Source organism: Protopterus annectens, chromosome 6.part1 (assembly GCF_019279795.1).
Source record: "Protopterus annectens isolate FY-2018-M chromosome 6.part1, PAN1.0, whole genome shotgun sequence".
NCBI classification, from domain to species: domain Eukaryota; kingdom Metazoa; phylum Chordata; order Ceratodontiformes; family Protopteridae; genus Protopterus; species Protopterus annectens.
The window spans coordinates 155,384,344-155,411,208 of NC_056738.1; the positions used below are offsets into that span (position 1 = coordinate 155,384,344).

Below are 26,865 nucleotides of genomic sequence, written 5' to 3' on the forward strand. Positions count from 1 at the left end.
AGTATGTGTCTTGAAAGACTATCTTTTAAGCAGCCATCATTTCTGCCAGAAGGATATGTCTTCTGCAGGCTGTCTATGCCAGTCCTCCTTGCTTCATCCTTTAGTAGAACAGAGTATCCTTGTGAGCTAATCTTTTATGCTCAAGGTCACTACTGCTGATACAAGTCTAAACACATCCATTTGTGTGTTCTCTTTGCAAATTACTCTAATAGAGGAGAACGTGTCATGCATTGTGTGGATGTTCAAAGGCTGTTCAGATTTTGTACAGAAATATACTTATTAAAAATGTTTCCCAGATATGTATTGTTCTTCGTACAGAAACTGGTCTCCAAAGTGTCTAAAAGCACTTTGTCAATAAGCCTTTGTCTTCTGGACTGAGAGTTTACTCAGCCAGCATAGTAGCTACATCTGAAGCCTTCTTCAGGAATGCATCCTTATATGGTATTTGTGCAGGTGCTTTGTGGGGTTCATTGGTTACTCTTGCAAAACATTACAAGCTGTATGTGATGTCTGCATCAAGACTATTCTTCAAGAGCTACAGTTAGAATTGTGCTCCCATGAAGAAGGTCTCAAAGTCATGTTTTTAAATGTCATTTTATAGCTGCAGAACATGTCCATCCTCATCAGTATACCCACTGTGTTTCCTACTGCTTCATTTCAGATGGGGTCTGGAGAGACATTTTGTGATGTTGTGTCTCTTTATACTGTGTACTAGTTGTTTCTGCTTTGTGTTAGCGAGTAGAAGCCTGTCTGCAGAGCATTATGAGTAATGAAGGGAGTAAGGTGACCTTGAAACTTCACATGTCATGTAGCCGAAGTTCAGCAGGCATAGACCTAATGGCTGATGGGAAAGTACATACTCTTCCAGATCTGATGTTGCGATAGGCACATAACTTTCATTTTTGATATGCATCATGTGACTTCAAATATTACTTTTAATTAAGCATTTTAGAAATCTGATATGTATTTACTCTATATTTTACCTCAGCTGAAAAGATGAGCAATCACTTTACTGGTGACTGTGTTGAATTCTCTTTTCTAGGTGCTAATGTTGACCCTACAGAATGACCCACCTACATTAGAAACTGGAGTAGAAGACAAAGAAATGGTAAAAAAGTATGGAAAATCCTTTAGAAAATTAATATCGATGTGCCTGCAGAAAGATCCTGTTAAAAGGTATGTACTGTGAGGGTGTAAAGTATGGAGTTTGTTACAGCTGGTAACTCTTCGGGTATTGAAGGCATGAAAATCCTTTGGTGATTGAGCAAGTCCTATTCAGGCTTTAAATGTTATGTGGTGGAATTTATGCCATTTTTTGGCCTATTCAGCCATGATGACTGTCTGTGCGCACACACACACACACACACACACACACACACACACACACACACACACACACACACACACACACACACACACACACACTCACACTTCCAATTGACTGGCTTGCCCAACAGAATGGGACAGCTAACCTGGCCAGGCCTAGTGAAGTATTAACACCATCTTTGCAGTGGCGTGAGAGAAATTGAGATATCCTGACCCTGTAGCATACATTCCTAACTGCAGAGATTTTTAATGTATGCCCCTAACTTCCTCAATGGGAGAAGTGTAGATTGACATATACATGTGTATCATCAGCACATCCACCCTTGATGAACTGGCAACCTCCCTCCCCTCTGTGAGTGCAGATGCATTGCATAGCAGTAATGCCATTCACTAGGATTGAGTAGACAACAGCAGTGAGCTTCAAATACCCAAGTCCTCCACTTGAGAGAGGCAAGTGACCATCTGGCCATTCAAGGCTACCTCCACTGAGACCTCCAGCTTCCCAGAATGCTAGTTGATCCTAGATCCCTAGTGTTTTCAGGGAGGTGCCTTACTGCTGCATCACTGGGCTAGAGTATCAGAAAAAAATTGTGATAAGATGATGACATGAGTTACTTTAATCAGAAATACTGCTGCTCCAAAGCAGTTAAGCTGAACTTTGTGAAAAATATGGGATAGTACAGCATTTAAGTGTTTAGTTTACTTGTTAAACGTTTCTGTGGTACACTGTGCACTGCTGAAAAAACCTTTACAGTATCATACCATTGCTGAATAAATAAACTGCCACATGCAAGGTTTTCCTATCCAAATAGAAATAAAGTAGACTTTTGTATTCTTAAGGTGGGTTTGTGTGCATGCTTGCATATATATTTTGTTAAAATGAATAGTTGGATAGTAAAAAAGAAGTATCTCAGTTTCACTTGTTAAGTGTTATTTTTATATCCATTTATCAAAAATTATTTTCCCCATTAAGAAGATTTAAGGTAGACAGTCAAATGGTTGATGGTAGATGTATAAGGCTGGCATACATCCAATAAGAACCTTTTGCTTGGTAATGGTTGATGGTGGATGTACATGGTGACAGAAAGCAAACAAGAACATTGGGAAAGATTTGGCATCCTCTAGCTTTTTTTTCATTCGCCATATCATATATGTAAAACCTCATTTATGTACATTCTCTACATGGCTGCAAAACATTATGACATTTGTACATCTAGATTTATATGTCCATTGAAATGCAATGCCAATATTATAGTGTATGCCAACTGATGAACATAAAACTGAAAGTCCATTTTGAATGTATTGCATATGGTATATTCTAAGAGGTTTAATTTTTTTGCTTTCTCAAACTGGTGACATTGCTCCTCTACTTCAGTATAATGATGTGATTCTTACTAAGATATGTTTTTATCGCACCTAGTGAATAACCCCTAACACTTTTGCATTGGAGAACCTTGTCTTTCTAGAAGGCCCTGTTGTATTATTTTTATCTATTGACCTGCTGGAAAGATACAAGAAGAGTCTGGTTTTCATCTGCAATATGACATTGTTTAGGTGACAATGGTTTTACTAGACACCGTTTCTCATGACAATGTTTTTGTAGTGTGTTTTACCTCCAGACGGACAGTCTACCATTTTATAACGCCTGACTAAGAACACAAGTTCAGCTGAACAGAGATATAGTGTGACTTTGCAGCTTCCCTGGACCACCCAAAATAAAATGCCCCATTTCATTTAGAAGAACTGCATTTTGCAACTTTTTCTGGAGCATGACCAAAGTAGTGGTTTTAACAGCTGTGCAAAGCTTTGAACATGAATGTGTTTCTAAATATTTTGTAACCAAACTGTAAATGTTTTGGTATGTCTGAAAAGTCGGAATCTGATGGGCAAAGCAAGAATACCCAAGCAGTATTTTCAAATAGTTATTTTCTGTTGTATCATATTTATATAACAAAAACAACAGTTTCCAACCTCAGGAAGGAGCAAAGTTTCATGACTATTCTAATTTTACAATTGCTCTTCCAGGCCTACAGCAGCTGAACTTTTAAAAAGCAAATTCTTCCAGAAAGCCAAGGTAATAATGTGTATTAAAAGCCCTTGAAAGACATCTCATTTTTCTTTGAAGACAAGCTTATGTTTGCCGATTGCTTTTTCAAGTGATGTCACTCTTGTTGTTCTTCCTTGCAGACCCGAGAGTATTTGATAGAGAAACTTCTTACTAAAACACCAGATATAGGTCAGAGAGCAAAAAAGGTGAGATTTTTGCTGGATGTTTCTGAGAATGATACTTACATGTATTAATATTTTTTTCTGTAACATAATTTAGAGGACTTACACTTTAATTCTCTGATTTCCATAATGTTTATATGTGGATGAGATAAGAAGATCTGGTCATATTGTGAGCAAAGTACTGCATAAACACTAAGAAACTAAGTGTAAGCCATCTAAGTGTAAGCCATGTTATTCATTTAAGTGTCATCTTTTGTATTTGTGTTTTCTGACTACTTATTTTACATGGGCGCTGTCAACAAAAAAAATAAATAAATAAAAATATAGCTTTATGGCTTACAGGTTAGATTAAAGAACTGCTACCAGGATTATTACAGCCAACAGGATGACCTAAGTTTGAATCCTTACATCTCTAATTGTGATCTTGTAGATAAGCAAATGCTGTATATTAGACTACAGAAACCCATATCTAATAATCATTGCATTATTAATAAAAAGAAATAAAACTCTCTGCAAAATATGTTCTTATGCACATGCTCTGTATTTACGTGAAAGATATTGAAGTAAATACAATATCTCTTGTTTAGCACTCGGTACTTTAAAACCTTTATAGACTATATTAAGTCATGATAGATTAATGCAGAATGAATGGTTAATTCACAGTCATTCTATGATTTGACTTGAAGAAGGAGTTATTAGATATTTAAATGTAGTTTCATAATCTTAATTGCCTTATAACCAATAAAATATATTATCTGTGACACACACACACACACACACACACACACACACACACACACACACACACACACACACACACACACACACACACAAACACACACACACACACACACACACACACATTAATTTTCTTATCACTAACTCTTGAACTGCATTATTTTGCAACCTGTTATGAACAGTATTAATGGCATTATTTAAATCCCATGTAGAAAATTTGTACATCTTGACTATGGCAAATATATTTAAAACATGAAGTGAACAAGGAATAGATTAATAATAGTGTATGTCATTAACTGATTTACTACAAAGTTTTGGCATAGTAATTTTCAGAATAGAGGTCTATGAAAGACATCTGAGAGTAGCAATGGGTTACACCTGAGATACTTGCCATTTCTGATTCACAACTGTGATGCCTGCTGCAACCTATAAGTTAAAAAAACAACTTTTCCAGTATACTTTCCTTGAAAATAAAATTCTGGAACCATTTAGTAAGCCATTTGATTTATATTGTAGGTGTAACGGGGCATGCTCAGTTATATGAGTAAAATGCTGCTACTATAGACAACATGTTCTAGATACTGAAATGTCTATTACAATTAGGATATGTTAGATATATTTTGTTTAGAATTGTAAAAAATGAAGCTGTTGTATTCTTGTAGTACAAGAAAGAAACTGATGCACTGAAAAATGTGGTCAAAATATTAAAAATGGTCCACAGTACAAGCATGTGTTGAAAATTGTTTATGTACTCATAGTTCATTGTTATTAATGAGCTTGTCTTTGAGCAGAAGTGCAGGAAATAGTAAACTGTTGAGCTTTAAAGACAGTATTAACATGGCACTACAAGCATAACCTTATAGGAGATACCCCAGTGGCACTCAGACTTGGGGTATTGCACTTTTAACTTGGGTTCAGGAGTAAGGTTGTATACAAGGGCTTGGGTACAGGCTGAACCTTCAGTGCCTAATGTCTTGGTCTTCTCTCCTTTTCTCCTTCTGGGGTGTTAATGATGCACTGCACAGAGCTGGGTAATCTTTGCATGCATTAGTATCTGAACTTGGCTGGCTAAGGCAACCCATTTTCCCCTTTAGACTGCACTAGTCTGTAATAGGTGTACCCAGGCACTGGTGACAAATCTATTGATTGTCTAGACAATTTGTTAGATTACAAATAAGTATGTGTGTGAGCTGAGAGTAGTGAGAAAAGCAGCCTTGTTTCCATGCACCATGTTCTTTTCCATATCCATAAGTCCATCACTGCTCACATCCCTAGAGAGGTGTGCAGATATTAATAAATCTTTTGAATTTGGCTTTCATGTCTACGGACAGAGTCTTTGGATATAGGCATTACACATTGTACTTATATGGGGTTGAAGAAGAGCTCTTAAGATCAGGTCACATACCATCATTAGGTATCTGTTCCTCGTCAAGTATATAATCATTAGATACCCTCTTCAAGTTCAGCAAAATAGTTTTACTTCTTTTTAAGCTTTTGGAGGACTGCATTACAGAGTTGCTGCACTATGCCTTATGTAATAGTAATGCTTTTGTTGTGTTGTTTATAATGGAGAAGTATGTCATCTGTCCACATCTTATTATTGATATTTGCATGATTTAAGTATGGTTTAAAATTTCCACTGATCGCGTGATAAGTTATGTTACATAAAAGAAGATTCCAAATTATTGGTCAAAGTTATATTACACTGCTGTTTACTCTGGGGTTATGCTGGGCATATCTTATCTCAACATTAAGAGACAAAACTATTTACAGACTGTTTTTGCTTTTCCTATGGTATTCAGCATTTTCTGAGATGGGCAGATGATGATGCATCTTTTCTATGAATGCAATAGACAAGATAAGGAAGATGATAGTGTATGAAGAAAGGGAGTGGGGGAAGATATGTTATTAGCTTAATAACATGACATTGTTTAATATAGATATAATGAAATATATGATACACGGTGTTTATGAGAGCCCTGACAAGTAAAAGTAGTGGAGCAAAGGTAATTACCAATATAAAGCCTTTTTTTAATTAAGGGTGAGATGCTAACTCACTAGCTAGTACTTGATCTAAAAATTATAACCCAGGCATTCATTTACTGAATAGTATTGTTAAACATTGATTGGTTCAAAATTTTCTTCATTTACTGGTCAAGTGGGATATGGAAGTGCAGTATAGCATTTTAATAAACTAGAGTTGATAGCCAAGCTGCAAGTATTGCAGTTTTAGATACTACTAAAGTAAGCAACAACTGCTTTATTAGCTTTGCTTAGAATTTTTATATTTTTAAGAGATAAGACTTTCATTTTAATTACCCTGTTAGATTGTCTGTTATTCAGTAAGTGCTATAACAGAATTAAAAAACAGCCAAAGAGGGACATTGCCATTATCAAAAGACATGTCCCCACCTCTTTAGGAACCAGTTTACTGGTGAGGCATCTTCAACTTGTGGAAGTATATAAGTTATATTTGGAGGTTGGTTGGCTGGATTAGGAATGCAAAATATTTCTGAATAAATGTACAAACCAGGAATCACTTAGATATATGATTCAGTGGCTTATTATCTGAGAGAGAAATATATTTTCTCATCATTTAAGTTAATGTTTCATTTTAGTTCTTATTTATTTAGTAAGGAATGCGAGGACTCTACATAATTTTGAATAACTGCCTTGTAACTTAAAACAATAAAGCATTTGTGGGAATTTGACCAGTCTAGAGTAAACTGAATTAATCATATCCGTGAGATCATGAAAATAAACAAACAAAAATGACAGACTTATAGAAACCTAAACAAATATATGCTACAGATCAGCAAGCTTTGTTTTAAAAATCTAAAGTGGAGGATGCCTCTTGGACTTGATATTTATTCACAGAATTCTAGTTACCCCTACTAAAAAATATTTGCATCAGCTATCTCACAGAAGAAATATGAAGTAATCTCTGACAAGAATTGGACTAATGAAGCTCTACTTTTGCTCCAGACATTACGACATGATAATATTTATGTCACTGGTTACTAATAGTTCATCATGTTGCTGAAGGCAGCCATGAAGTTGAGCACAATTTCAGCATCTGAGACTGCAGTCCTAAAATGCTACAGAAGTTTTGACACTCACCAAGTAAAACTGCCTTTTTATTTACTATGCACTTACATTTTATTCAAAGAAATAGTCTAAATTATTTTCTTCATTCAGTTCAAACTATTCCTCACTGCCATCCATAAATCACAGTTAATTAAAAAAAAAAAAAAAAAAAAATATATATATATATATATATATATATATATATATGTGTGTATATATATCTATATAAAATATATACGTGTGTGTGTGTGTGTGAAACAAATTATCTCAAAAGTTATCCAGAAATAAAACTAGTAATTATTAAGCCTGAAGAAAGCATGCAGGCATTCCATATTTGGTGTGTGTGTGTGTGTGTGTGTGTGTGTGTGTGTGTGTGTGTGTGTGTGTGTGTGTGAAACAAATTATCTCAAAAGTTATCCAGAAGTAAAACTAGTAATTATTAAGCCTGAAGAAAACATGCAGGCATTCCATATTTGGTGTGTGTGTGTGTGTGTATATATATATATATATATATACACATTATATATATATATATATATATATATATATATATATATATAGTTTACCTTTAGAACATTGCAGCCCACTTCGTTGACTCTAAAAATGGCAAGAACAAAATGTCATAGCTGCAGAAGCATGAAATCCTGGAACATCGTCTTTCCTCTCCAGGAAAGTAACCACTTGGCCAACATGGTGAACTTTGCCCTTTCTTCGCTGTAGTGCGATCTCAGAGTTGTTATTTTTAAATAAGGAGGAGCAAACCCCCCCCCCCACTTCAATGATTGTGATTTCTTACTGTTGTGTTTTTTACATTGGTGGGCAACTGGTTACTTTCCTCTCTAGGACGTTGGCGAAGTGGGATGCAATTTTTCTGAAGGTTAACCATATATATAAGTAATGATGTGTGCTTGTACCCAAAGTAAAAATGCCTATAATTGTAGAATGTGTATCTGATTATGCAAGGTGAGGTTTTAAGGGGTGTCATATTCCTGAAATGCCAGGATCTATGTTAAATCTTTAAACACTAAAAAAAAGCTAATGATGATTTATCGAACCCATGTAAGCAAAAGCTTACAATCTCGAATGCTTAGAAGGGAAAAAAATCGCTGTTCCACAAAAAAAAAAAAAAAAAAAATTTAAAACATTACATAAAGTGGGGGGGCTGTGCCCCGACACCACCCCCTACTTAAATATGCCAACTCCGAGATAGCACTACAGTCATGAAAACAGCAAATTAACAGGGATAGAATTCACTTGCATGCCGTTTCGCTATTTTGCCTTTTCGTGCTTTCAAGTTCGATCACGACACATTTGAAAGAATGCATCTTCGATCATTTAATAGGAACCCAAATGCCATGTTTCAAGTGAGACATTAAACCGCATTCCCAGCTGGATAAACTGATGCTAATGTAGGAAAATGCTAAAGATTCTTTTGTTACTTTCCAAAGTGATTGGGAAGGGGACTATTATTTTTTTTAGAAACAAACAAATTATATTATAACTATATATTATTTGAAAGTAATGTGAAAATATCAAAAGCTGTGTAACTTCATTACACATACTTTGCTTTTCCTAATAGTACTATATAAAAAGCTACATCTTTTCAACATCATCTCACCCAAATTTTCCATAGCACACTTTGTAAATGAATACATATTTTTTCAGTTGTTACATATAGCCTATATGAAGACATATCTCCATTTAAAATTTATGCAGTGTTTTCCCTTGTTCCATAGAATCCTCTTCTATTAATTTTTACTGTCCAGCTTTCATTCCAACATATTTTCCTGTTTTACTAAACTCGCTCTTATTCTTTTTGTTCACCCTACCTCTCATTCATATGTAGATATGTAATGATGCTCAAGCTGCTTTCCTAACCTGTCATTAGATTTTTATTTCACCTTCTTGTCAGAAAAATGCTGTAAAAATAAACTACAAGTCCATTATTCTCCAACCTTCATTCTTTGAAACTTTGTATAATACCCATGTCATAAATTAATTCAACATGGACTCTCAACTTACACCCCTATATTACCATTACAAAATAATAATGCACTTCTAATAATATACTTCTGTTTAAGAAGTATACCTTGCATGCATGATTTACTGCAGTTCCCAGTAGAATAGACTTAAAAAATGCCAGTTTGTTTTTTAAACACTTCCCAAGCTTTTTCAAAATCTGAAAAAAAAAAAAAGGAAATAATGTGACCAACAATTTTGCCATTTAGTTTTAACTATCTCCTACTTTCCAAGTTATACTGCTAACCCATTTTCTCATTCTTCTGAAAACTGCACTCCCTTTTTTGTTTATTACGCACCAAACCATGGTACCTCTTCCTGTTAACTGTTAGTTTAGAAACTTTTAATATCTTTTCACTTCTGTCATCTCCATATTTACACTTTATTTACCTCTTAGAAACAATACAGTGTCATCAACATAAGCATGCTGCTGAAAAGCTTTCCCTTCATTTTCCTGACATGTTAATTCCTCTTACCAGCATATTAACAGGTTATCAAAAATTGGATTTTACTCCCACCCTATCTTTTTTCCCTCCACATTTCATCTCCAAGTTCCCATTTGCCATTGGTTTAAAAGTAAGTCAAGTATGCACAGCCTTTAACCACCTTGAAATCCTCCATCCAAAGTGATAAATATCTAAAAATCTCCCATTAATTTATATGTCGCAAACTATCAGAGGCCTATTTGACACTTAAACTCCATAATAAATTACTACCCAACTGATATGCATCGTATTTGCTACAGAAATGTAGCCACTGTTATAAATTTGTATTATTTTTTCCTTTCACAGACCTAAATAACTCAGACTTCACTCAGTTTATTATATACTTTTATAACCTCACCTGCAAAAACTCAAAGAACAATTTATAGTCTGCATTTAATAACAAAAATGAATGAAAGTTGTATAACTACTTTCTAATTTCTTTCATTCAGACAAACAATATTCTAATAAATATTGCCATTCATTATTAAGCTTGCCATCACAACATTTCTTCAATTTTTGTAAAAAGAGGGTTACGATCTAGCTTTCATATTCATTGTAATAAATATAACTTGTGTAATTTCACTGTTTCCTTGTTGCTCTTTTTATTATATTAATCTTTTTTTATTTATTATTTTTTTTCTTTGAGCTTTAAATGGTCTAGAGTTGGGTAGAAGGGACATGTTGTGCTTCTTTCTGTGAGGCCAAAGGAATTAATTGTTTCTGAACTATGTGAAGAGCAAAACAATAATGGTGTTATTTCAGGTAAGGAAAAGATGCCAAGGTTTTCTTGTGCATTACTATAAAAGATTGCTATGTGAGGATTTCTGATTTCCTTTCCTCGCCCAGGTTGATCTTTTCATGTTCTTAAGCTCGGTCTCTGCAGTTGTCTTCCCTTATGAAACCTTGACTTTGAACCCCCTCCCTCTCCTATTTGAGTTGCTTCTACTAGTAATCAATACAAGATCATGTAGTGAAGGCCCTCCTCTTTACTTGAATACATTTCATCCCCTTCATGTCTCCTTACCTACGAGTTCTTCAGTGTGCAGTACTCATAATACATTTTTATCCACCATTTCAGCTTATTTTAAAAATATCTGATTAGTACCGGCAACTAGGGTTGACCTAAAAAGCAGCATTATAACACTGAAGAAATAAAACTTATTGTGAGAATAGAAACAACTTTACCAGTTTAACAGGCTTTTGACAGTGGCAAAATTAAGTTTTGAATAGGAGTACACATCTGCCTAAATTATATTTTTATGAGCTGAGGATTTTACATTAGATTAGGTATGGAAGCATTTTATGAGTTAACTTTCAAAGCATAGTGTATGACAATTGCCTTAGGCAGTGTAAGAACTGTTACTGTCTCATCTCATGGAAAATAACTCCTTGATATTATCATAAGTACCTAAAAGATGTGTAAGTACATCTAGAAAATTAAAACTAAATAAAAAAAAAATAATGGTGATAAACTGTACAATTAAAAATTTGGAGACACTATATAAAACAAAAATTCCAAAACTTTAATCCACTTATAGCTATATCTCACTGTAAGTGCTTTCGTCCTGAACAGACTTCTTCAGACTGTGAAAAATATTTCTGCTATAACAGTTTTAAGTCCCAAGCATTCAAACCCTGTCTTGAAGCCAGGGGCTCTAGAATCATGCAGCTGTAGTAAACATACCACTCACACTCAAACTCAAATATGAGTTTGGGCAAACAGCTGCCTCACCTTATCCAAACACATCTGTTGAGTTTGAGTAAGGTAAGTTTGGCAGACATAGAGAGGGAATGGGAGGGGTTGGAAGTACAGAGTTCAGCATTGATTGAGAAGAGAATTTAAGTCTAAAGAGTGGGAAGGGAGTTTTAGTTTTAGTAAGCAGGATGACAGTTTTAGGTTCAGAGAGCAAATTGGAGTTTTATGGTTATGGCATAATTGGGAATCTAGGTTTAGAGAGGGTAGATAGAATTTTAGGGTAAGGGAGCAAGGTCTCCAGTTGGGAGAGCTAGGGCTTTGGTAGAGCTGTACAGTGTTATATGATGGGTATTGAGTGGGCTAAGCAGTTACAAGAAATTGGGCTAATGAGAGTTAGTGCACTTGCTTTTTCAAGCAAGTAGCTTTAAGCAAGTATGTTGTAAGCCACATGCATGTGAGTACTTGTACTAGACCTCTAAAACACACTACCTTTATACAGGCTTGTTGATCACATGACTCATCAAGCAATCAAGGTTTAAGATCCCTTCTTTAAAAAAACAAAACAAAACAAAAAAAACTTTAACATTAACCATATTATTTATGCTTGGAGGATGCAGACATCCAATAATTCCTCTACCATTTCAATTAATTTCTAGCATTTTTACCATACATTGCATAAACAGATATATACACCATTTTGAGTGAACAGACAACACAAACATAACTCACACCTTCTTCTTCCTAATTTTAGTTTTCCTACTGATTTTCTTGGAACTTAAATACTTTGGGGGATTCATAATGGTAACTCCAAAGTCTAGACTGCATGTACATTTAATGTAATCTTTCTAAGTGACTAGAAAGCACAAAAAATGTAGGGATGTTCTTGAATACAGATCTTGTACACTTACTGTACAATTAGTATAGGCATTAATGCATCTGGCCTATTAAGTAAAAATAAGTGAAAATACATTGACTAAAGTAAACAATAAAATAAGTACAGGCAAGGCATATTAAAAGCTCACTCTGTAAGATAAATGCATTGACTGACATGGTACAGATACTGTATATTTCTAAAAAATTAAATATGCCAAGATGTTTTTTGAAAAATGCCAAGTTAGTCTCGTATTGTGATATTTAGCATTTGCCCAAAGCCCGGTTCATCAGTGTCAGCTCTGGACAATAGATGTTTATTTGTCAGGTAAATTGACAGCTGTGAGTAAAGTGCGTATCTTAGTTCTTAAATGATTGATATACTAAAAATACAAATCTGTTACATGGCATACTGCATTTAGGTGAAGAAGAATAGTGGATAGTGCATGATGTAATTGGGGAATATGCAATTGCTTGGAAATAATTAGAGTGTCACCATGTTGTTAATCTAACTGTGGAAGTGATCTTTGAGTTTGGATATTTAATTTAAGTGAAAAAAATTTCCACATGGTGGTTAATGACTATAATGCATAAATCATAGCTCATATCAACACTGTTGAGGGTTGGCATAACAGTTAAGGAGTTTACCTTGTAGATCCATGATATAAGGTTTGATTCTTACCTTTGGGAAGGATGGCTAAGCTTAAAAGGAACCTAGGTTCATTAGCCTAATCAACTATGGAACTATGAAAATATGAATCTATGTAAGTCACTCTGTGGTTTTAAAGCTGATGGCTTGATTTTTCAGATATGCATTTGATCCAGTGACCCCTCACTCATGTCATCATTGGACAAACTGTCCCCATACCCATTCATCTCAACTTTTAAGAAAGCCATAGTATAATGAAAACCCTTAGGGCTAAGCTTACTTTCCCTCTTCATCATTTGATATTTAACTCATTTGTATGCTTCTAAATATAGTTATGTCACAATGCTTAATATAGTAGTTATTGTACATTTAAAACCAAAGCAAAAACGCAAAACGGCCAACACAAAGGAGGAATCCAACCTTTATTGGAACACAAGGCAGACCGGTTTTGACCCAAAAGACCTTTATCAATGCAGAAAACTGTTTTTGGTTTTCTATATTGATAAAGGTCTTTTGGGCCGAAACCGGTCTGTCTTGTGTTCCAATAAAGGTTGGATTCCTCCTTTGTGCTGGCCATTTTGTGTTTTTGCTTTGGATATTTTTGGCCTTTGCACTTGCCATCCGTGCGTGGCTTTCCTTGGACTGTTGCAGATTTAATTAATGTATGATGTCATCCACCCCTTAATTAATTGAACACATCTTAAAGCTAAACTACCTTAAAACAATACGTGAATAAAATCGATACAATTATATATATATATATATATATATATATATATATATATATAAATAATAAGGAACATATCTATGAACACAAATAATATTACAAGGAATAATAGTAATAAAAAAGTTCTTTAGGAAAACATGTGTAGGAGTTTACTTTCCATTATTTTAAATTTGGATTCTTGATGGTATTTGTTTTGATATGAGAGGGGGGTTCTTGGAACTTAGACTGGAAGTTTTAGAATTAAAATGGCATCTGGTAATTGGGGCTGATAAGTTTCTAGGGCTAAATGGAATTATATCTATTTATAGTGTGCTGAAGTTGAAGCAATTAAAGTTATAAATTATTTAATATATTTATATGACTAAATCTATATATATTCACATCACTGGAATTTTACTCCAGGAAAGGAAACACTTGGCCATCAACTAAAAAGAAACATGCTGGAGCATATCAAACCAATCCAAGAGGGGGGCCTCCCTCCCCACACCCCTTCATGTGCGGGGCTGTGCCCCCACAATTCTCTAACAAAATATATTAACTCTGTGATTGCACTATAGTGGAGAAAATGGCCTATTTACCCATGGTAGCCAAGTTACTCCCCGTCTTTTTGCAATACAGTGAAGTGGGTTTTTGATAATAATAGATAGACCCATATATACACATATGAATATAATATGTGTGTGTGTGTGTATATCTATCTATATATATATATATATATATTCATGTATTTTTCAAGGTATTTTTGCTTTGTTATGTCCAGTTAATAAAATGGTGGATGACATCATGGATTAATAATTTAAATGATTATAGTTGTGAGTGAACTGTTGTGATGAACTCCTTATATAACTATATGATGAATGTGCATAACCATAGTGTACTTTTGTGTGTTTTAATAAATTTTTATTTCTGTATCGAGGAATTGATCTTTTGGACATTTAAAGCCAATACATTTTGCTAATAGTTATTTTTGTTACTATAAGTTACTTGACTAATACATTCTCTTGTATGTTTTTTTTTCTGGTCTTGTGCTGTGATCTTTGCTGGTAATATAACCTATTTCTTGTTTATACTGCCATCATCTCTTGAAGCTATTTCATAATTGCTTCTTTAGTCTTGTAAACTTTCCTCCTCTCATTGCATAACACCATGTCTGTTGCTGCTGGTTTGCAATTTTCCTGGAGTAGTACTCAAGGTGTATATTATGTGCATTTTCTCCTCCACTTTCATGTGACTTTTCACCATCCATTGCTTTGATGGCTGATGAGCTGAATTGGTACAAATGTCCATCCCCTGCCCGTCACATGGAATTCTCTCAAAGATTTTCATTGAGAAGCACTGTTTTTTAAACTAGTGTTGGAGGTTGTGAGGCAGACACTGTTTCTACTGCCACCAAATTATGATATAGCCATCACACCACTGCCACCCAGAGTGAAGGATGAATTGGCACCATTGTTACCACAAAAGGTGAAGTGATAACAAGAAACTCATGCAAGTCTGTATTAATAACAGGTTTTAAAAACACATCAGGGCACCAAATTCTTAGGAGGAAGTATGCACTGCTGTCCTGGATATTGGTCTTCAAACTCTACACCCAAATTAGACTGCACGTTTCCCTTACAGAACCATTATACACTTTGTGAACCAGTGTTGTCATCCCTCCTCCGTACACAATAACTGCCTTTCATGCCAAGTATTATTTACACACACACACACACACACACACATGCAGATTCCATGGAAGACTGGCAGAATTCTCCAGGTCCCCATAGCGTTCTTCCTGGGCCTAGTCGAACTGCCACCCCTCCGAAGAAAGTTGGGAACTTCTAGTTACCTGTCTGTTCTTATTTCACCATTTAATATCTCTTTCACTGGTAGTCATCTGAAGCAGTCTTACAAGCATGTTTGCTACTCCACAGGTTAAGTAATATTTGCCCTGTTAGCTAAACAACATAAATAAATAAATAAATACCAGTCACAAGAACTTTAAGGTGAATAAATGAATTGTACTTAAAAATTAATGAAATTGGTGCAAATACCGAGTAAAATATATATGGGCTGGAAAGCAAGGACAGTTCAAAGAAAATGCAATAAGCACAGGTAGAAAGCTTACAGAAAAAAAAATAACTCCAGATATCGAAGTTCCCCAAATAGCTTGCTACAGGAAGACTGTCCCTCAAAATAAATGGGTAGTTCTCATAATAAGATGATTTTATAGTGCAACTACAAGTAACTACTTCCGCTTTCTTTTTCAGCTATTGTATCATACAATTTTATGGTAAAATCCATTTGTTAGTTTGTGTCCTCTGACATTGTTGCTGAGGAAACAGGTCATAAACCAGCTTCCCCCACACAATAACACAGTCTTCAGAGTTTGTAAAAACACATCCACATCTTTTTCTTTTGAATCAAATCCCATTTGGGTTTTAATAAGTTTCAATAGTTATTGCATTCCACTGTTCTTTTCTCTTTGTTTGCTATATTAGAAGAAGATGCCATCACGTCTACAAAATCAGCATGTTTCCCTTTCCTTTGACATCTGGACAAACAAAAGTATCTCCTTTTTACCATGGGTTCATACAACTGCAGATAAACATAACAGGAGCAGAAAAACTCAGACAATTTACATACTGCTGCATTCATATGGGCATCACCGTATTTTCATAGTCATTCCTTTAGCCTGGTATTACCCATGGATTCACAGAGGTATTATGATATCATGACATAACACTAAAGCTGCCAAAACAGCATGTTGAAATTTGTGTATGTGTGTTTGTGTGTGTGTTGTCTGCATTGCTTTAATTGTGCTGCAGTATTGGCGTGGACAACAGCCTTCACACAGCTCACTGGAGACCGTGCTTACAATCCTGTCATGTCACTGAGCTACCTGAAGCACAAGTGCACTAGGGGTATTCATACAACACTGAATTAATCACTTGGCATCACTCAATTTATTTAATAACTCAGTGAAGTAGGGACACTGCATACAAGTCATTAACTCTGCCTAATGACAGTATGGTAGAATGGTGACAGTCTGACAACTCTGCACCAGTCTTGTAGTTTCACTACTCATAGCTAATGACAGCATAAATCACAACAAAAAATTAAGCATTGCACTACTTTTGCGATATCAATGAGCTTTATTAATGAATTGACACAGGGAAATGTAAAGGCTGTACAAACTTTGTAAAAGTCCTATGATGTAAGTGGCGCATTATACTATAGCATAGTTGAATGGGTGGTCCTGTTTATAGTGTACTAGTCACTTGTCCCTCACTAGAGAAAAAAACTCATTGAAATGGGATTGCTTCATTGAAAGTTTTGTTCATCTGATTTCTGTAACTCATCCTAATTGTGTAACTCAGTGATATTGTAGGATGTCTGTGGACCTGCTTAATAAAATAGTTGATTGGAGAGGACTGCCCTCCTTACAGTAGCCTTTATAGAAGTATCAATAATCATACCTATTGACACAAATAGTAGAATATAGAAACATCTTCCTTAAGAGCACAAGTAAGTCATGTTACATTAGTGGTCATACCTGATATGTAAACACTACAAATTAATAATTCCCCCAGTCTGTCTTCCTTAGCTTACAAGCTATCTAGACCACAATTTAGATATGCTCTACTAGTCATCCTTTTCTTCTAAATCTTCTTTCTGTCAAATCCGAACATTTAAATCACCCTACATGGATTGCTTTACTTCTGCTGCAGATTTTTCCTTCTACTTCTTCATGCTTTCTGACAAATCTCAAATTAAGCATCATTTTGTTGTACTGCTCTCATTTGCTCCACCTTCAGGTGTCCCATCTTGCTAATCTAGATAATTCTTCTATAACAAGGTGATAAGGATACCTTGCTTTCTTTTTTTTTCTATGACTGAGTGACTTTGCTAGTGTCTGTGAACTCCTGTGTGCCTGCTCTGTAAACATAGCTCAGAAGCATATCTACAGTGGGGTGAAGGAAGCAGCCACCTTGGGAACAATGTGTTTGGGGGCATGATAGACGCATCTTTTTTTTCTGCTGTGTGTGCATAAATATGCATGACAGTGGAGAGTGGGGGCATTAGTTACCATTAGGAAGGAGAGCCAGATTGTAGTAGTGAACTTTTTTTTGTTTGCTGTCATGTATAGCAAGGGACCAAACTTGTAAGGTAATTGGGACCTGGCACTATTCCTTAGCACATGAGGAGAGCCATATCAAAGAAGAGACTTTTTTTTTTTTGCTCTGTTAAGTATACAGCAATAGAAGTATTGTGTTTTGACAGTATAGCTTGCTTAGTTAGGTAAAGATCAATTGTTTACCTGATGTACGCTTCCTTCTGGCTTTAACTCTGATAGCTTTCAACTACATTCAGTGCAACTATATGCAAGTCCTGACCAAGACCGCCAACTGCCTCCAATAATTTTGCTTGGTAAGGAGGCTCGACACACAGATACAAAAATGTTGAACACATATCTTATGCCTATGCTGACAGCAGGCACTTAGACTATATATACCATCTAGTTTCTTTACCTTCTTCTTGGGGAAATACATATTTGTCTCCCTTCATTTTTCTGACTTCCTTTCTCTGTGGCAGATCAGGATGATCTGTTTCAGGTGGTCACAGTAAAATAATAATACCAGTCATAATAATAAAATAGAGGTTGGTAGAATGCAAGAGTTGGGCAGTTAAGGTGCCTGATATAACAGGTCTGAATGCTACAAGAGCCTTCTATGGCTCTGAGATCGCATATGCTGCAGCTGCCGTTTCTTCTTTTTCTTTTTTTTTCTACTTTTTGTTTTAGTTCTCTCAGTATTTCTGCACAAAAAACCTCTCAAAACTCAAACAGTAAGCAGAATACTTGTGAAGTAAGAAGATGTTGACTTAGTTTTCTCTTTAAGGCAAACGTTAAGTCCTTAATACTCTTTCTTTGATATTATGTGATGCCGGTGTACATCTTTCCTCAACCCCTCCAAATGAAATGTTACTATTTGGTTACTGACTAGCTTATAATCTGCTATTTTTACACATTTGCAAAAAACAGAAGAATGTTGTTCTTGTTTTGTAGTCTGTGGAATGCATGAATGTTTTATAATTTGTTTTTATGCACCTGAGATTCATCTACCATCTCTGGACATGAATCAGTGTGTGGTCAGACTCTTTTCAGAAACAAACAAAACATTTGTATCTTAACAGTATTCAACATTTTGGATACATTCTGTTGGCATCTGCAAGCAAAATTCAAACAGAAACGTGTCATAACTTATGCATGCACAGCTCTGCATTTTTTTCTTTTGTGTGTGTGTGTGTGTGTGTGTGTGTGTGTGTGTTTTCAGTTATAGTAAGAAAAGAGAAAGAGTTCTGTACAAACAGAACAATACTGTATGGCTCATAAATTAGTAGCTTCATATTACTGTAATCTCATGGCATATCCTGTTGATGGTAGATACTATACCCAGAAGAGAAGCTTCACTGTAGTACTGTCATGTCTAGTTTTGTACATTGAAATCAGATTAGTTACCTTAATTCTCATCCCGGCTCCTATTCTACTTCTCAGAACTGTTGCTACTATCTTTCCTTCTTTTGGAAAATTATCAGCATCAGTTTTGATGTCTGTGTATTACTTACCATTCTGTCCAGATGGTGTTGGGTAGTCTGTTGCAGTTACTTGGTTCCACCACTCCACTTCCCCTCCTTCTATTGTTCCACATGATTTAAAAATTTGCCGAGTTCTTATATTCAGCTACTAAATTTAGTACATCATTCTGTCAATATCCTATCCTGTCTGTAAATAAGAATGATCTTGTCTTCCTTAAATCTATTTTTTTCTTTATCTGTTATCTGTGACCATTCTAAAGCCAAGCCAGTATCTTCCATCTTTATGACTATTCTTATCAGCATCCCCTTCACAAACCTTTGCACCCATATGATATTACCTTTGTTTTGTATTCTTTTGTGTATATCCTCATTGTGTGCTATTTCTTTGGATACTCAGTAAGTAACACAGAGTCTGGGACTGAACTTCTAGCCTACATTAGGTGTTTATTTAGAGTAAACATCTCAATGGAATATGTACGACTTGACATATTACTCGTAGCTAGACATTAGCAATTAATGCTATTAACGTCATATGCTTTTTCCCTTTTTCATGTTTTAAAATATATATTTTATATATTGTGTACACATTCTCTGATTTAGTGTGTACTATTTTACCCATTTGTTTAATCTTATATTTGCACTAAACATGCCACAAGCCTCTTTACACTAAATATCACATTAATTTTTAAAAGACATTTTAATAAATGTAACATTACAGTCTTTAGTATCCTGATCAATCCCAAACTGTATCTCTGCCTGTCTGCTTTCTTCAACAGACTACAAACTTTGAAATATTTGTTATGACTATTGACACTTGAGCTCTGCTTTTCCATTTGGGACATATATATTTGTCTTACACAAATGGCTTTCATTCCTTTTATACAACTTTGCACTTTCCCCACAGACAATATGAGATCTAGTATCTGCTGCTTGACCAACTATCTCAACATCAGGTTTCAGATTTTACAATTGCTTTTTATACTTTTAATTTGTCTCCAGTCTTTAAGACTAGTAGTCTTGCATGGTTATCATCATAATAGCATGTCTACCTCTGCTAATTTCCCTTCAACATTTCCTTTACTTTGCCTTGCCTTTCCACATTCTGACCATAACAATTGAGTTAGTGAGAGATAAAATTAATGAAATGCGTATTCCTATGTTTACAAATTCTGAGATAACAGTCCTCATAGCCTTTGCTACTGCTCTTCTTCATGGGATTTTTACCATCTGGCTAGTTTTCTCCATTTGTCCATTAGACTGCAGGTGGTATGGACTGGATAGCATTTGTCTAACTTCTGAGTCACATACATGTGTCTTTCGGCTTTTCCCGGTTAGGGGTCGCCACAGCGGAACTCAGGTCCGCTAATGATTGGCAGTAGATTTTTATGTGCCGAATTGCCAGCCCTGACGCACAGCCTTCAACAAAGGTATGCCCATTCACGCATGCCTCCACACAGAAGACGCTCTAGCTGAGAATCGAACAGGACAACGTCTTACTGGGAGGCGACAACGCTACCTCAGCTCAGTCACATACATGTTTTCTGAAATTTTGACTTTTGTATTGTGGATTATTGCTAGATATGACAATATCAGGTATGCACATCTTCACTATATAGACTTTAATTCACTAATCACACTTGAATTTATTGTACCTGCCAGTCATTATCTCAGCAAACTTGGAATAATAATGTATATGATACATCGTCTCGAAGAAATGAAAACATTATTGTCTACTTTTTATATGATCGCAAGTGCTTTCCTCTGTAAGGATAAGCATGGATTATATCATTTACATCTCTTCTCTTGGATTGTAGTTATGACATGCATTGCACAAGACACAGCTTTGTAATATTTGTTTCTGTCTGAGTCAACACTTTTAGCTACTATATACCTGTTGCTTTTTGCATTTTACTATTCCTAGACTTGATTCATGTATTCTCTTTACTTCAAAAATACTGGACATATACTTATTTCTTCCTTGAAAGAAAAAAATACGGTTTAATGTTTGCTCGTGCTAGCCTCTCATTGCATATTGTTTTCAATAGTTGCATTTTTTTAATCAGTGCCAGTACATTTATTGAATAATTTTACTTTTTCGTCTGTCATTAGGAACTGCAAGAAACATTGCAGAAAAAAAATCTAATTCTTCCATCAATTCATCATGCTTTATGATATGTCTGCTTTGCCTAATTCCTCATCTAGTTTGCATTTCATATACTTATGTAGAATAAGTAACATCCCTACTGTCATAGGAGTTGCCTTGTTCAAAGACATTCTGAATATTGTTTGCAAGGCTTCCTGACCTGTTTCCTTCCAAACGTTTTCACCATAGACTTATCTGTGGTAATTCCCATATTCCTATGCATTGCACACAGTTCATTTCTTTCTCACATGCCTTTTTTGGGCAACTGTAAATCCTTTAGGTACATATTCAACTGGACCATTTTCCACAGCTCCTATAGCATTTAGTTATGTATCTACTTACAAAATAACTGCCTTATCACATTATAGTATTTTAATGTAGATGACAGTTTTACTTTCCTGTACATTTCCTGAACATTTCAAAACAATGTTCTTGTTCATAGCCCTATCCTCAGACTATGTCTTCCTGCAGCCATTTTCTTAGAGCAATAGATACCTTAGATTTATTATTTAAAACGTTGCAAGATGCTGCAGTATTCCTAGAAATTGCTTTGCTGCCTGTTTGTCTCCCAGATTTGGCATTTTCACAGTTGTTCTGGCTTTTTCTGTGTGAGGATTTACTCCTATCTGAATTCTGAACATGTTCCATGTAATTCAGACTTGCCACTCTTATGTTATATTTCCTTTCATTTAATTTGAACTTTTGCTCTCTTACATTTTCATAGTAGGTATTAGTCTTTTAATGATGCAAAACTTTCCATTCTTTCCAATTCCTTGTCATTCTTGATCACTATTGATGCTTTCCTGGGATCATGTTATATTTGTGTATGATGTGTGTTTGTGATGGCAAATGGCCTATGATTGTAAGTTAACTGGTATAGTCCTGAAGGATGTAATTGCTACTGCTCTCTGCAGTACTTGAGAATTTCTATGATTGTGTAACTGTTGCTAGAGACACCTATTCTCTGTCTTCACCCTTTGAATTTGTTTTACCAGTCTTAGCTTCTTACAAACCAGATGATCTGACATTTTGACTGAATTAGCTTCTTTTAGTGCTGCAGTTTGAATGCTGAGCCTATATTTCCTGTTTGACCAGAATATATTAACAAAGCACATACAGCTTTCATTTCAGTGCTTTGTAAACCCAGGGCTTCTAAAGTTGATTGTTCTTCTTTCAGCTTTTCCTGGTTAGGGGTCGCCACAGCAGAACTCCAGTCCGCTAATGATTGGCAGTAGATTTTTATGGTGCCGAGGTGCCAGCCCGACGCCCAACCTTCAACGAAGGCACGCCCATTCATGCATGTCTTTCAAACGCCACTCGACCACGGGGAGGACATGCAGACTCCACACAGAAGATGCTCCAACCAAGAATCGAATGGGAGAACCTCTTGCTGTGAGGCAACAATGCTACCGCTGCACCACCGCAGCTTCCAGTGCTTCTAAAGTATTGTTATACAAAACATTCCAGACTGTTCTATGCCTGGTTTAAAGTCAACATTTGTTTTTAATTCACAGTATTTGTCAATAGTGTGATTTGTTCTTGAGTCAGTATTTCTAATGCATCTTCAAACTTCACTGTCTCAGCAGTTTTTACTTCATTAGTTCCAGCAAAAACTTAGTCATATGTCCATTAAACAACATGCTCATTCTTTTAAATATACTTCTCTTCTTTTACACATCTTTGGAAGATGGTTCTTTCTACCACTAATTCTGCAAAAGTGACTTAAAGTAAGACCATGTTTCCTCTTACAGCTTCATCTACTACATGAAGCCTGAACGTCAACTGTACAATATTTACTCTTCAGCTTGTGGATAAGTTACTGTAATAATGTATTTTCACATAATTTCTTGATTTTGCTTTGTTTTTTTTAATGCTCTTACAGTCTACCTACACATCTGTTTCTCACTTAATTATTTTAACAGTGTACTGGAAATTTCACTTGCTCTACATGCATCCACACACTTTGATGAGGTCAGGCAGTTTCTGTTAATAGCTTTCTGCTTGTTTCATCTTTTCTTTTACCATAAGTTATTGATACTTATTCCTGAAGCATATAAATCAACTAATTCTTAGTTTTTGTAAAAAACACAAACCAGGAGCAATGCAATGAAGGGCATACAGTCCAAAACAAATCAGAACTTCTCCAACAATATCCAGTAACGATATCCAAACGATGTATAAGATAAAATAATTTAATTCAAGTGCACAGACAGAACAATGGTGAGTGCTTTCGCATAATGCTTCATCAGACCAGTTTAACTGTTGATACAACAGGATTTAAATACTAAACTTGGCGGGAAAAACATTCAAAATCCACTGTTCTTAAAGATATATACCTCTACATAAAAGAAACTCATCAAAACTGTACAAATTAAAATCAGTATTAACCAGATATCTAAAAACATTTCAAAAGTGTAGCTGGGTAAATATAAATACACATGTTGGCAATGGAGGATACTAAGTCAAATTACAATAAATCCATACATATATTACTCCAGAACATGGACCAATATAAGTCTATCGAGCATGCAATACACCATCAAATATACTTCAAATATGCATGCATCTTAAAAAATAATATATACACATACACTCTACTATATATACATCTATTTAATATAGAACTCATATGTTGCAATATAGAATAACATTAATATGAAAAATATATAAATGCATATAAAACATTTAATATCCAACATTAATATTGACCCATCTGTGGAAATTTAAAGGTAAGTTATATCTTAAGCCTCCTCATTTTCAAATAAGGCTTGACTGGTACTTTCCCATTCAACCCTGGTGGTTTATCGGACCTAAGCTTAATGATCCAGTCACTTTCCTTAGATTCCGTGAGGTTGAACATATCCCCCTTTCTAAATGAGTCATATAATTATTACTAGCAGCGTATAGTAAACTTGTTGAAGACGATTTATATAATATGAGATACAAAGGACAAGTAAAACATGATAAGAAGTTTTTTAATCTAAACTTTGGTCAAAGAACAGCCCTTAGTAACCTACGCCGAAATCCTAACATTATTGTGAGACCTGTAGATAAAGGTGGTGGCATGGTTGTATTAGACATGGACAGATACAATAGTGATATGTTGACCATGTTGAGCGACCAGAAGTTTTACATCTCCATCCCGATGGAACAGGCCATCAATATCTGTGAAAGGGTGAACAGTATGCTATTAGATCTTTTGAAGAGTGACGTAATTGATGAGAAGTTGTTTGAGTTTCTACATGTAGCACACCCATTGACACCAGTTATCCAAGGCCTACCAAAGATCCACAAGGATCTATTGAATCCACCCTATAGGCCAATAGTAGCTGGGAGAGGGTGGTCTACGGATCCACTCTCTATTTATGTTGAACACAAATTGAGGGGTATTGTCAACAGTAATTTATATGTCCTACGTGACACGAAACAATTTTTGTTAGATCTATATACGTTTTTGGGTTCACATTCAACGGATGTTAGGTACATATTTGTTACAATGGATGTACAGTCGTTATTTACGATGATACCCAATCTTGTAGGACTTGAGATGGTGGATAGCTACCTGAAGAGAGTGTCTGATCTTAACAGCATGGAGATTGATCTACTTATGACATTTTTAGAAGTCATATTAGAGTCCAATGTCTTTTGTTTTGGAGAGAAATTGTTTCTCCAGAGAGATGGCGTAGCTATGGGCACATCCTGTGCCAATAGCTACGCCAACTTAGTCATGGCTGAATGGGAGTTCAGGCATATGTTTACCAGCAGCTTATACTCCAGGTATGCCCCTTTCTACAGGCGTTTTGTTGACGACCTGTTTTTCTTATGGAGGGGAACTGTCGATGAATTAAACAGGTTCGTCCAAGAAAGGAATGATACTACCAGCTTTCTGAAGTTTACCTCTGAGTCATCAGAGAACAGGATATCTTTCCTGGATATATTCGTAGAGAGATTGGAAGGGGGTATTATAAATACTGGATTGTACAGGAAAACATGTTACAGAAACTCCTTCCTGCACCGACATAGCATGCACCCAGGCTACATCTATAAGAACATAGTGAGAGGTCAGGCTATGCGAGTTTCTAGGTATAATCCTAATGATGCATGCTTCGCTGCAGAGTTAGGTAGCCTTACATCTATGTTGAGAGAGAGAGGATATACTGAAAGAGATTTATCCACAGGTACATTGGACATAGACAATCTGAGAAAGGGAAGAGCTGCACCCTATTTCTCGAATAGATCAGTAGACTTGGATAACAATGAACAAGGAGAGGGTAGTGGCCCCAGAGGAGTTGCCTGTCCTGTCTATTATACTAGGGATGTAGGACACATTAAAGATGCCATTAGTAAACACTGGCATGTATTGTCAGTTGATCCAGCTACCAAGGATGTAGTTGGAGACAAACCAAGGTTCATTTATAAGAACAAAATGAACCTTAAGAGTTTGTTGTGCTATCCTAAGGCTCAGTCGTACAATGACCCGGGAGTTGTCAATTACATGGCTCCTTGTGAACATTGTAATTTTTGCACCTATATAGATCCCAGGCCCACTTTTATCCATCCTAGTGGGTTTGGTCAATTTAAAGCAAGAGCTGGTGGTAATTGTATGTCCACTAATGTGGTGTATTTGGCAACGTGTACTTTATGCTCCGCATTCTATGTTGGCAAAACGAACAGATGCCTTAGGGATAGAATGCGTGAGCATATGTATCATATCAGGAAGGGTAGCCCCCATAATGCGTTGGCCAAACACACTGTAGAGACTGACACAGACCACACGTTCAAATTTAGGATAGTTGAAAAATTATATGACTCATTTAGAAAGGGGGATATGTTCAACCTCACGGAATCTAAGGAAAGTGACTGGATCATTAAGCTTAGGTCCGATAAACCACCAGGGTTGAATGGGAAAGTACCAGTCAAGCCTTATTTGAAAATGAGGAGGCTTAAGATATAACTTACCTTTAAATTTCCACAGATGGGTCAATATTAATGTTGGATATTAAATGTTTTATATGCATTTATATATTTTTTATATTAATGTTATTCTATATTGCAACATATGAGTTATATATTAAATAGATGTATATATAGTAGAGTGTATGTGTATATATTATTTTTTAAGATGCATGCATATTTGAAGTATATTTGATGGTGTATTGCATGCTCGATAGACTTATATTGGTCCATGTTCTGGAGTAATATATGTATGGATTTATTGTAATTTGACTTAGTATCTTCCATTGCCAACATGTGTATTTATATTTACCCAGCTACACTTTTGAAATGTTTTTAGATATCTGGTTAATACTGATTTTA

The 26,865-nt window shown here is 35.5% G+C and overlaps 1 protein-coding gene across 2 annotated transcripts in view; it reads left to right on the forward strand.

Moving 5' to 3' along the window:
- STK39 (serine/threonine kinase 39) overlaps window positions 1-26,865 on the forward strand; it is a 2,138,083-nt gene that overhangs the window by 995,704 nt on the left and 1,115,514 nt on the right. For both annotated transcript variants that reach the window (XM_044075594.1, XM_044075595.1), the window contains exons 8-10: window positions 1,043-1,176; window positions 3,352-3,400; window positions 3,514-3,579. In XM_044075594.1, the coding sequence (XP_043931529.1) occupies window positions 1,043-1,176; window positions 3,352-3,400; window positions 3,514-3,579 (249 nt within the window). The remainder of the gene's footprint in view (window positions 1-1,042; window positions 1,177-3,351; window positions 3,401-3,513; window positions 3,580-26,865) is intronic.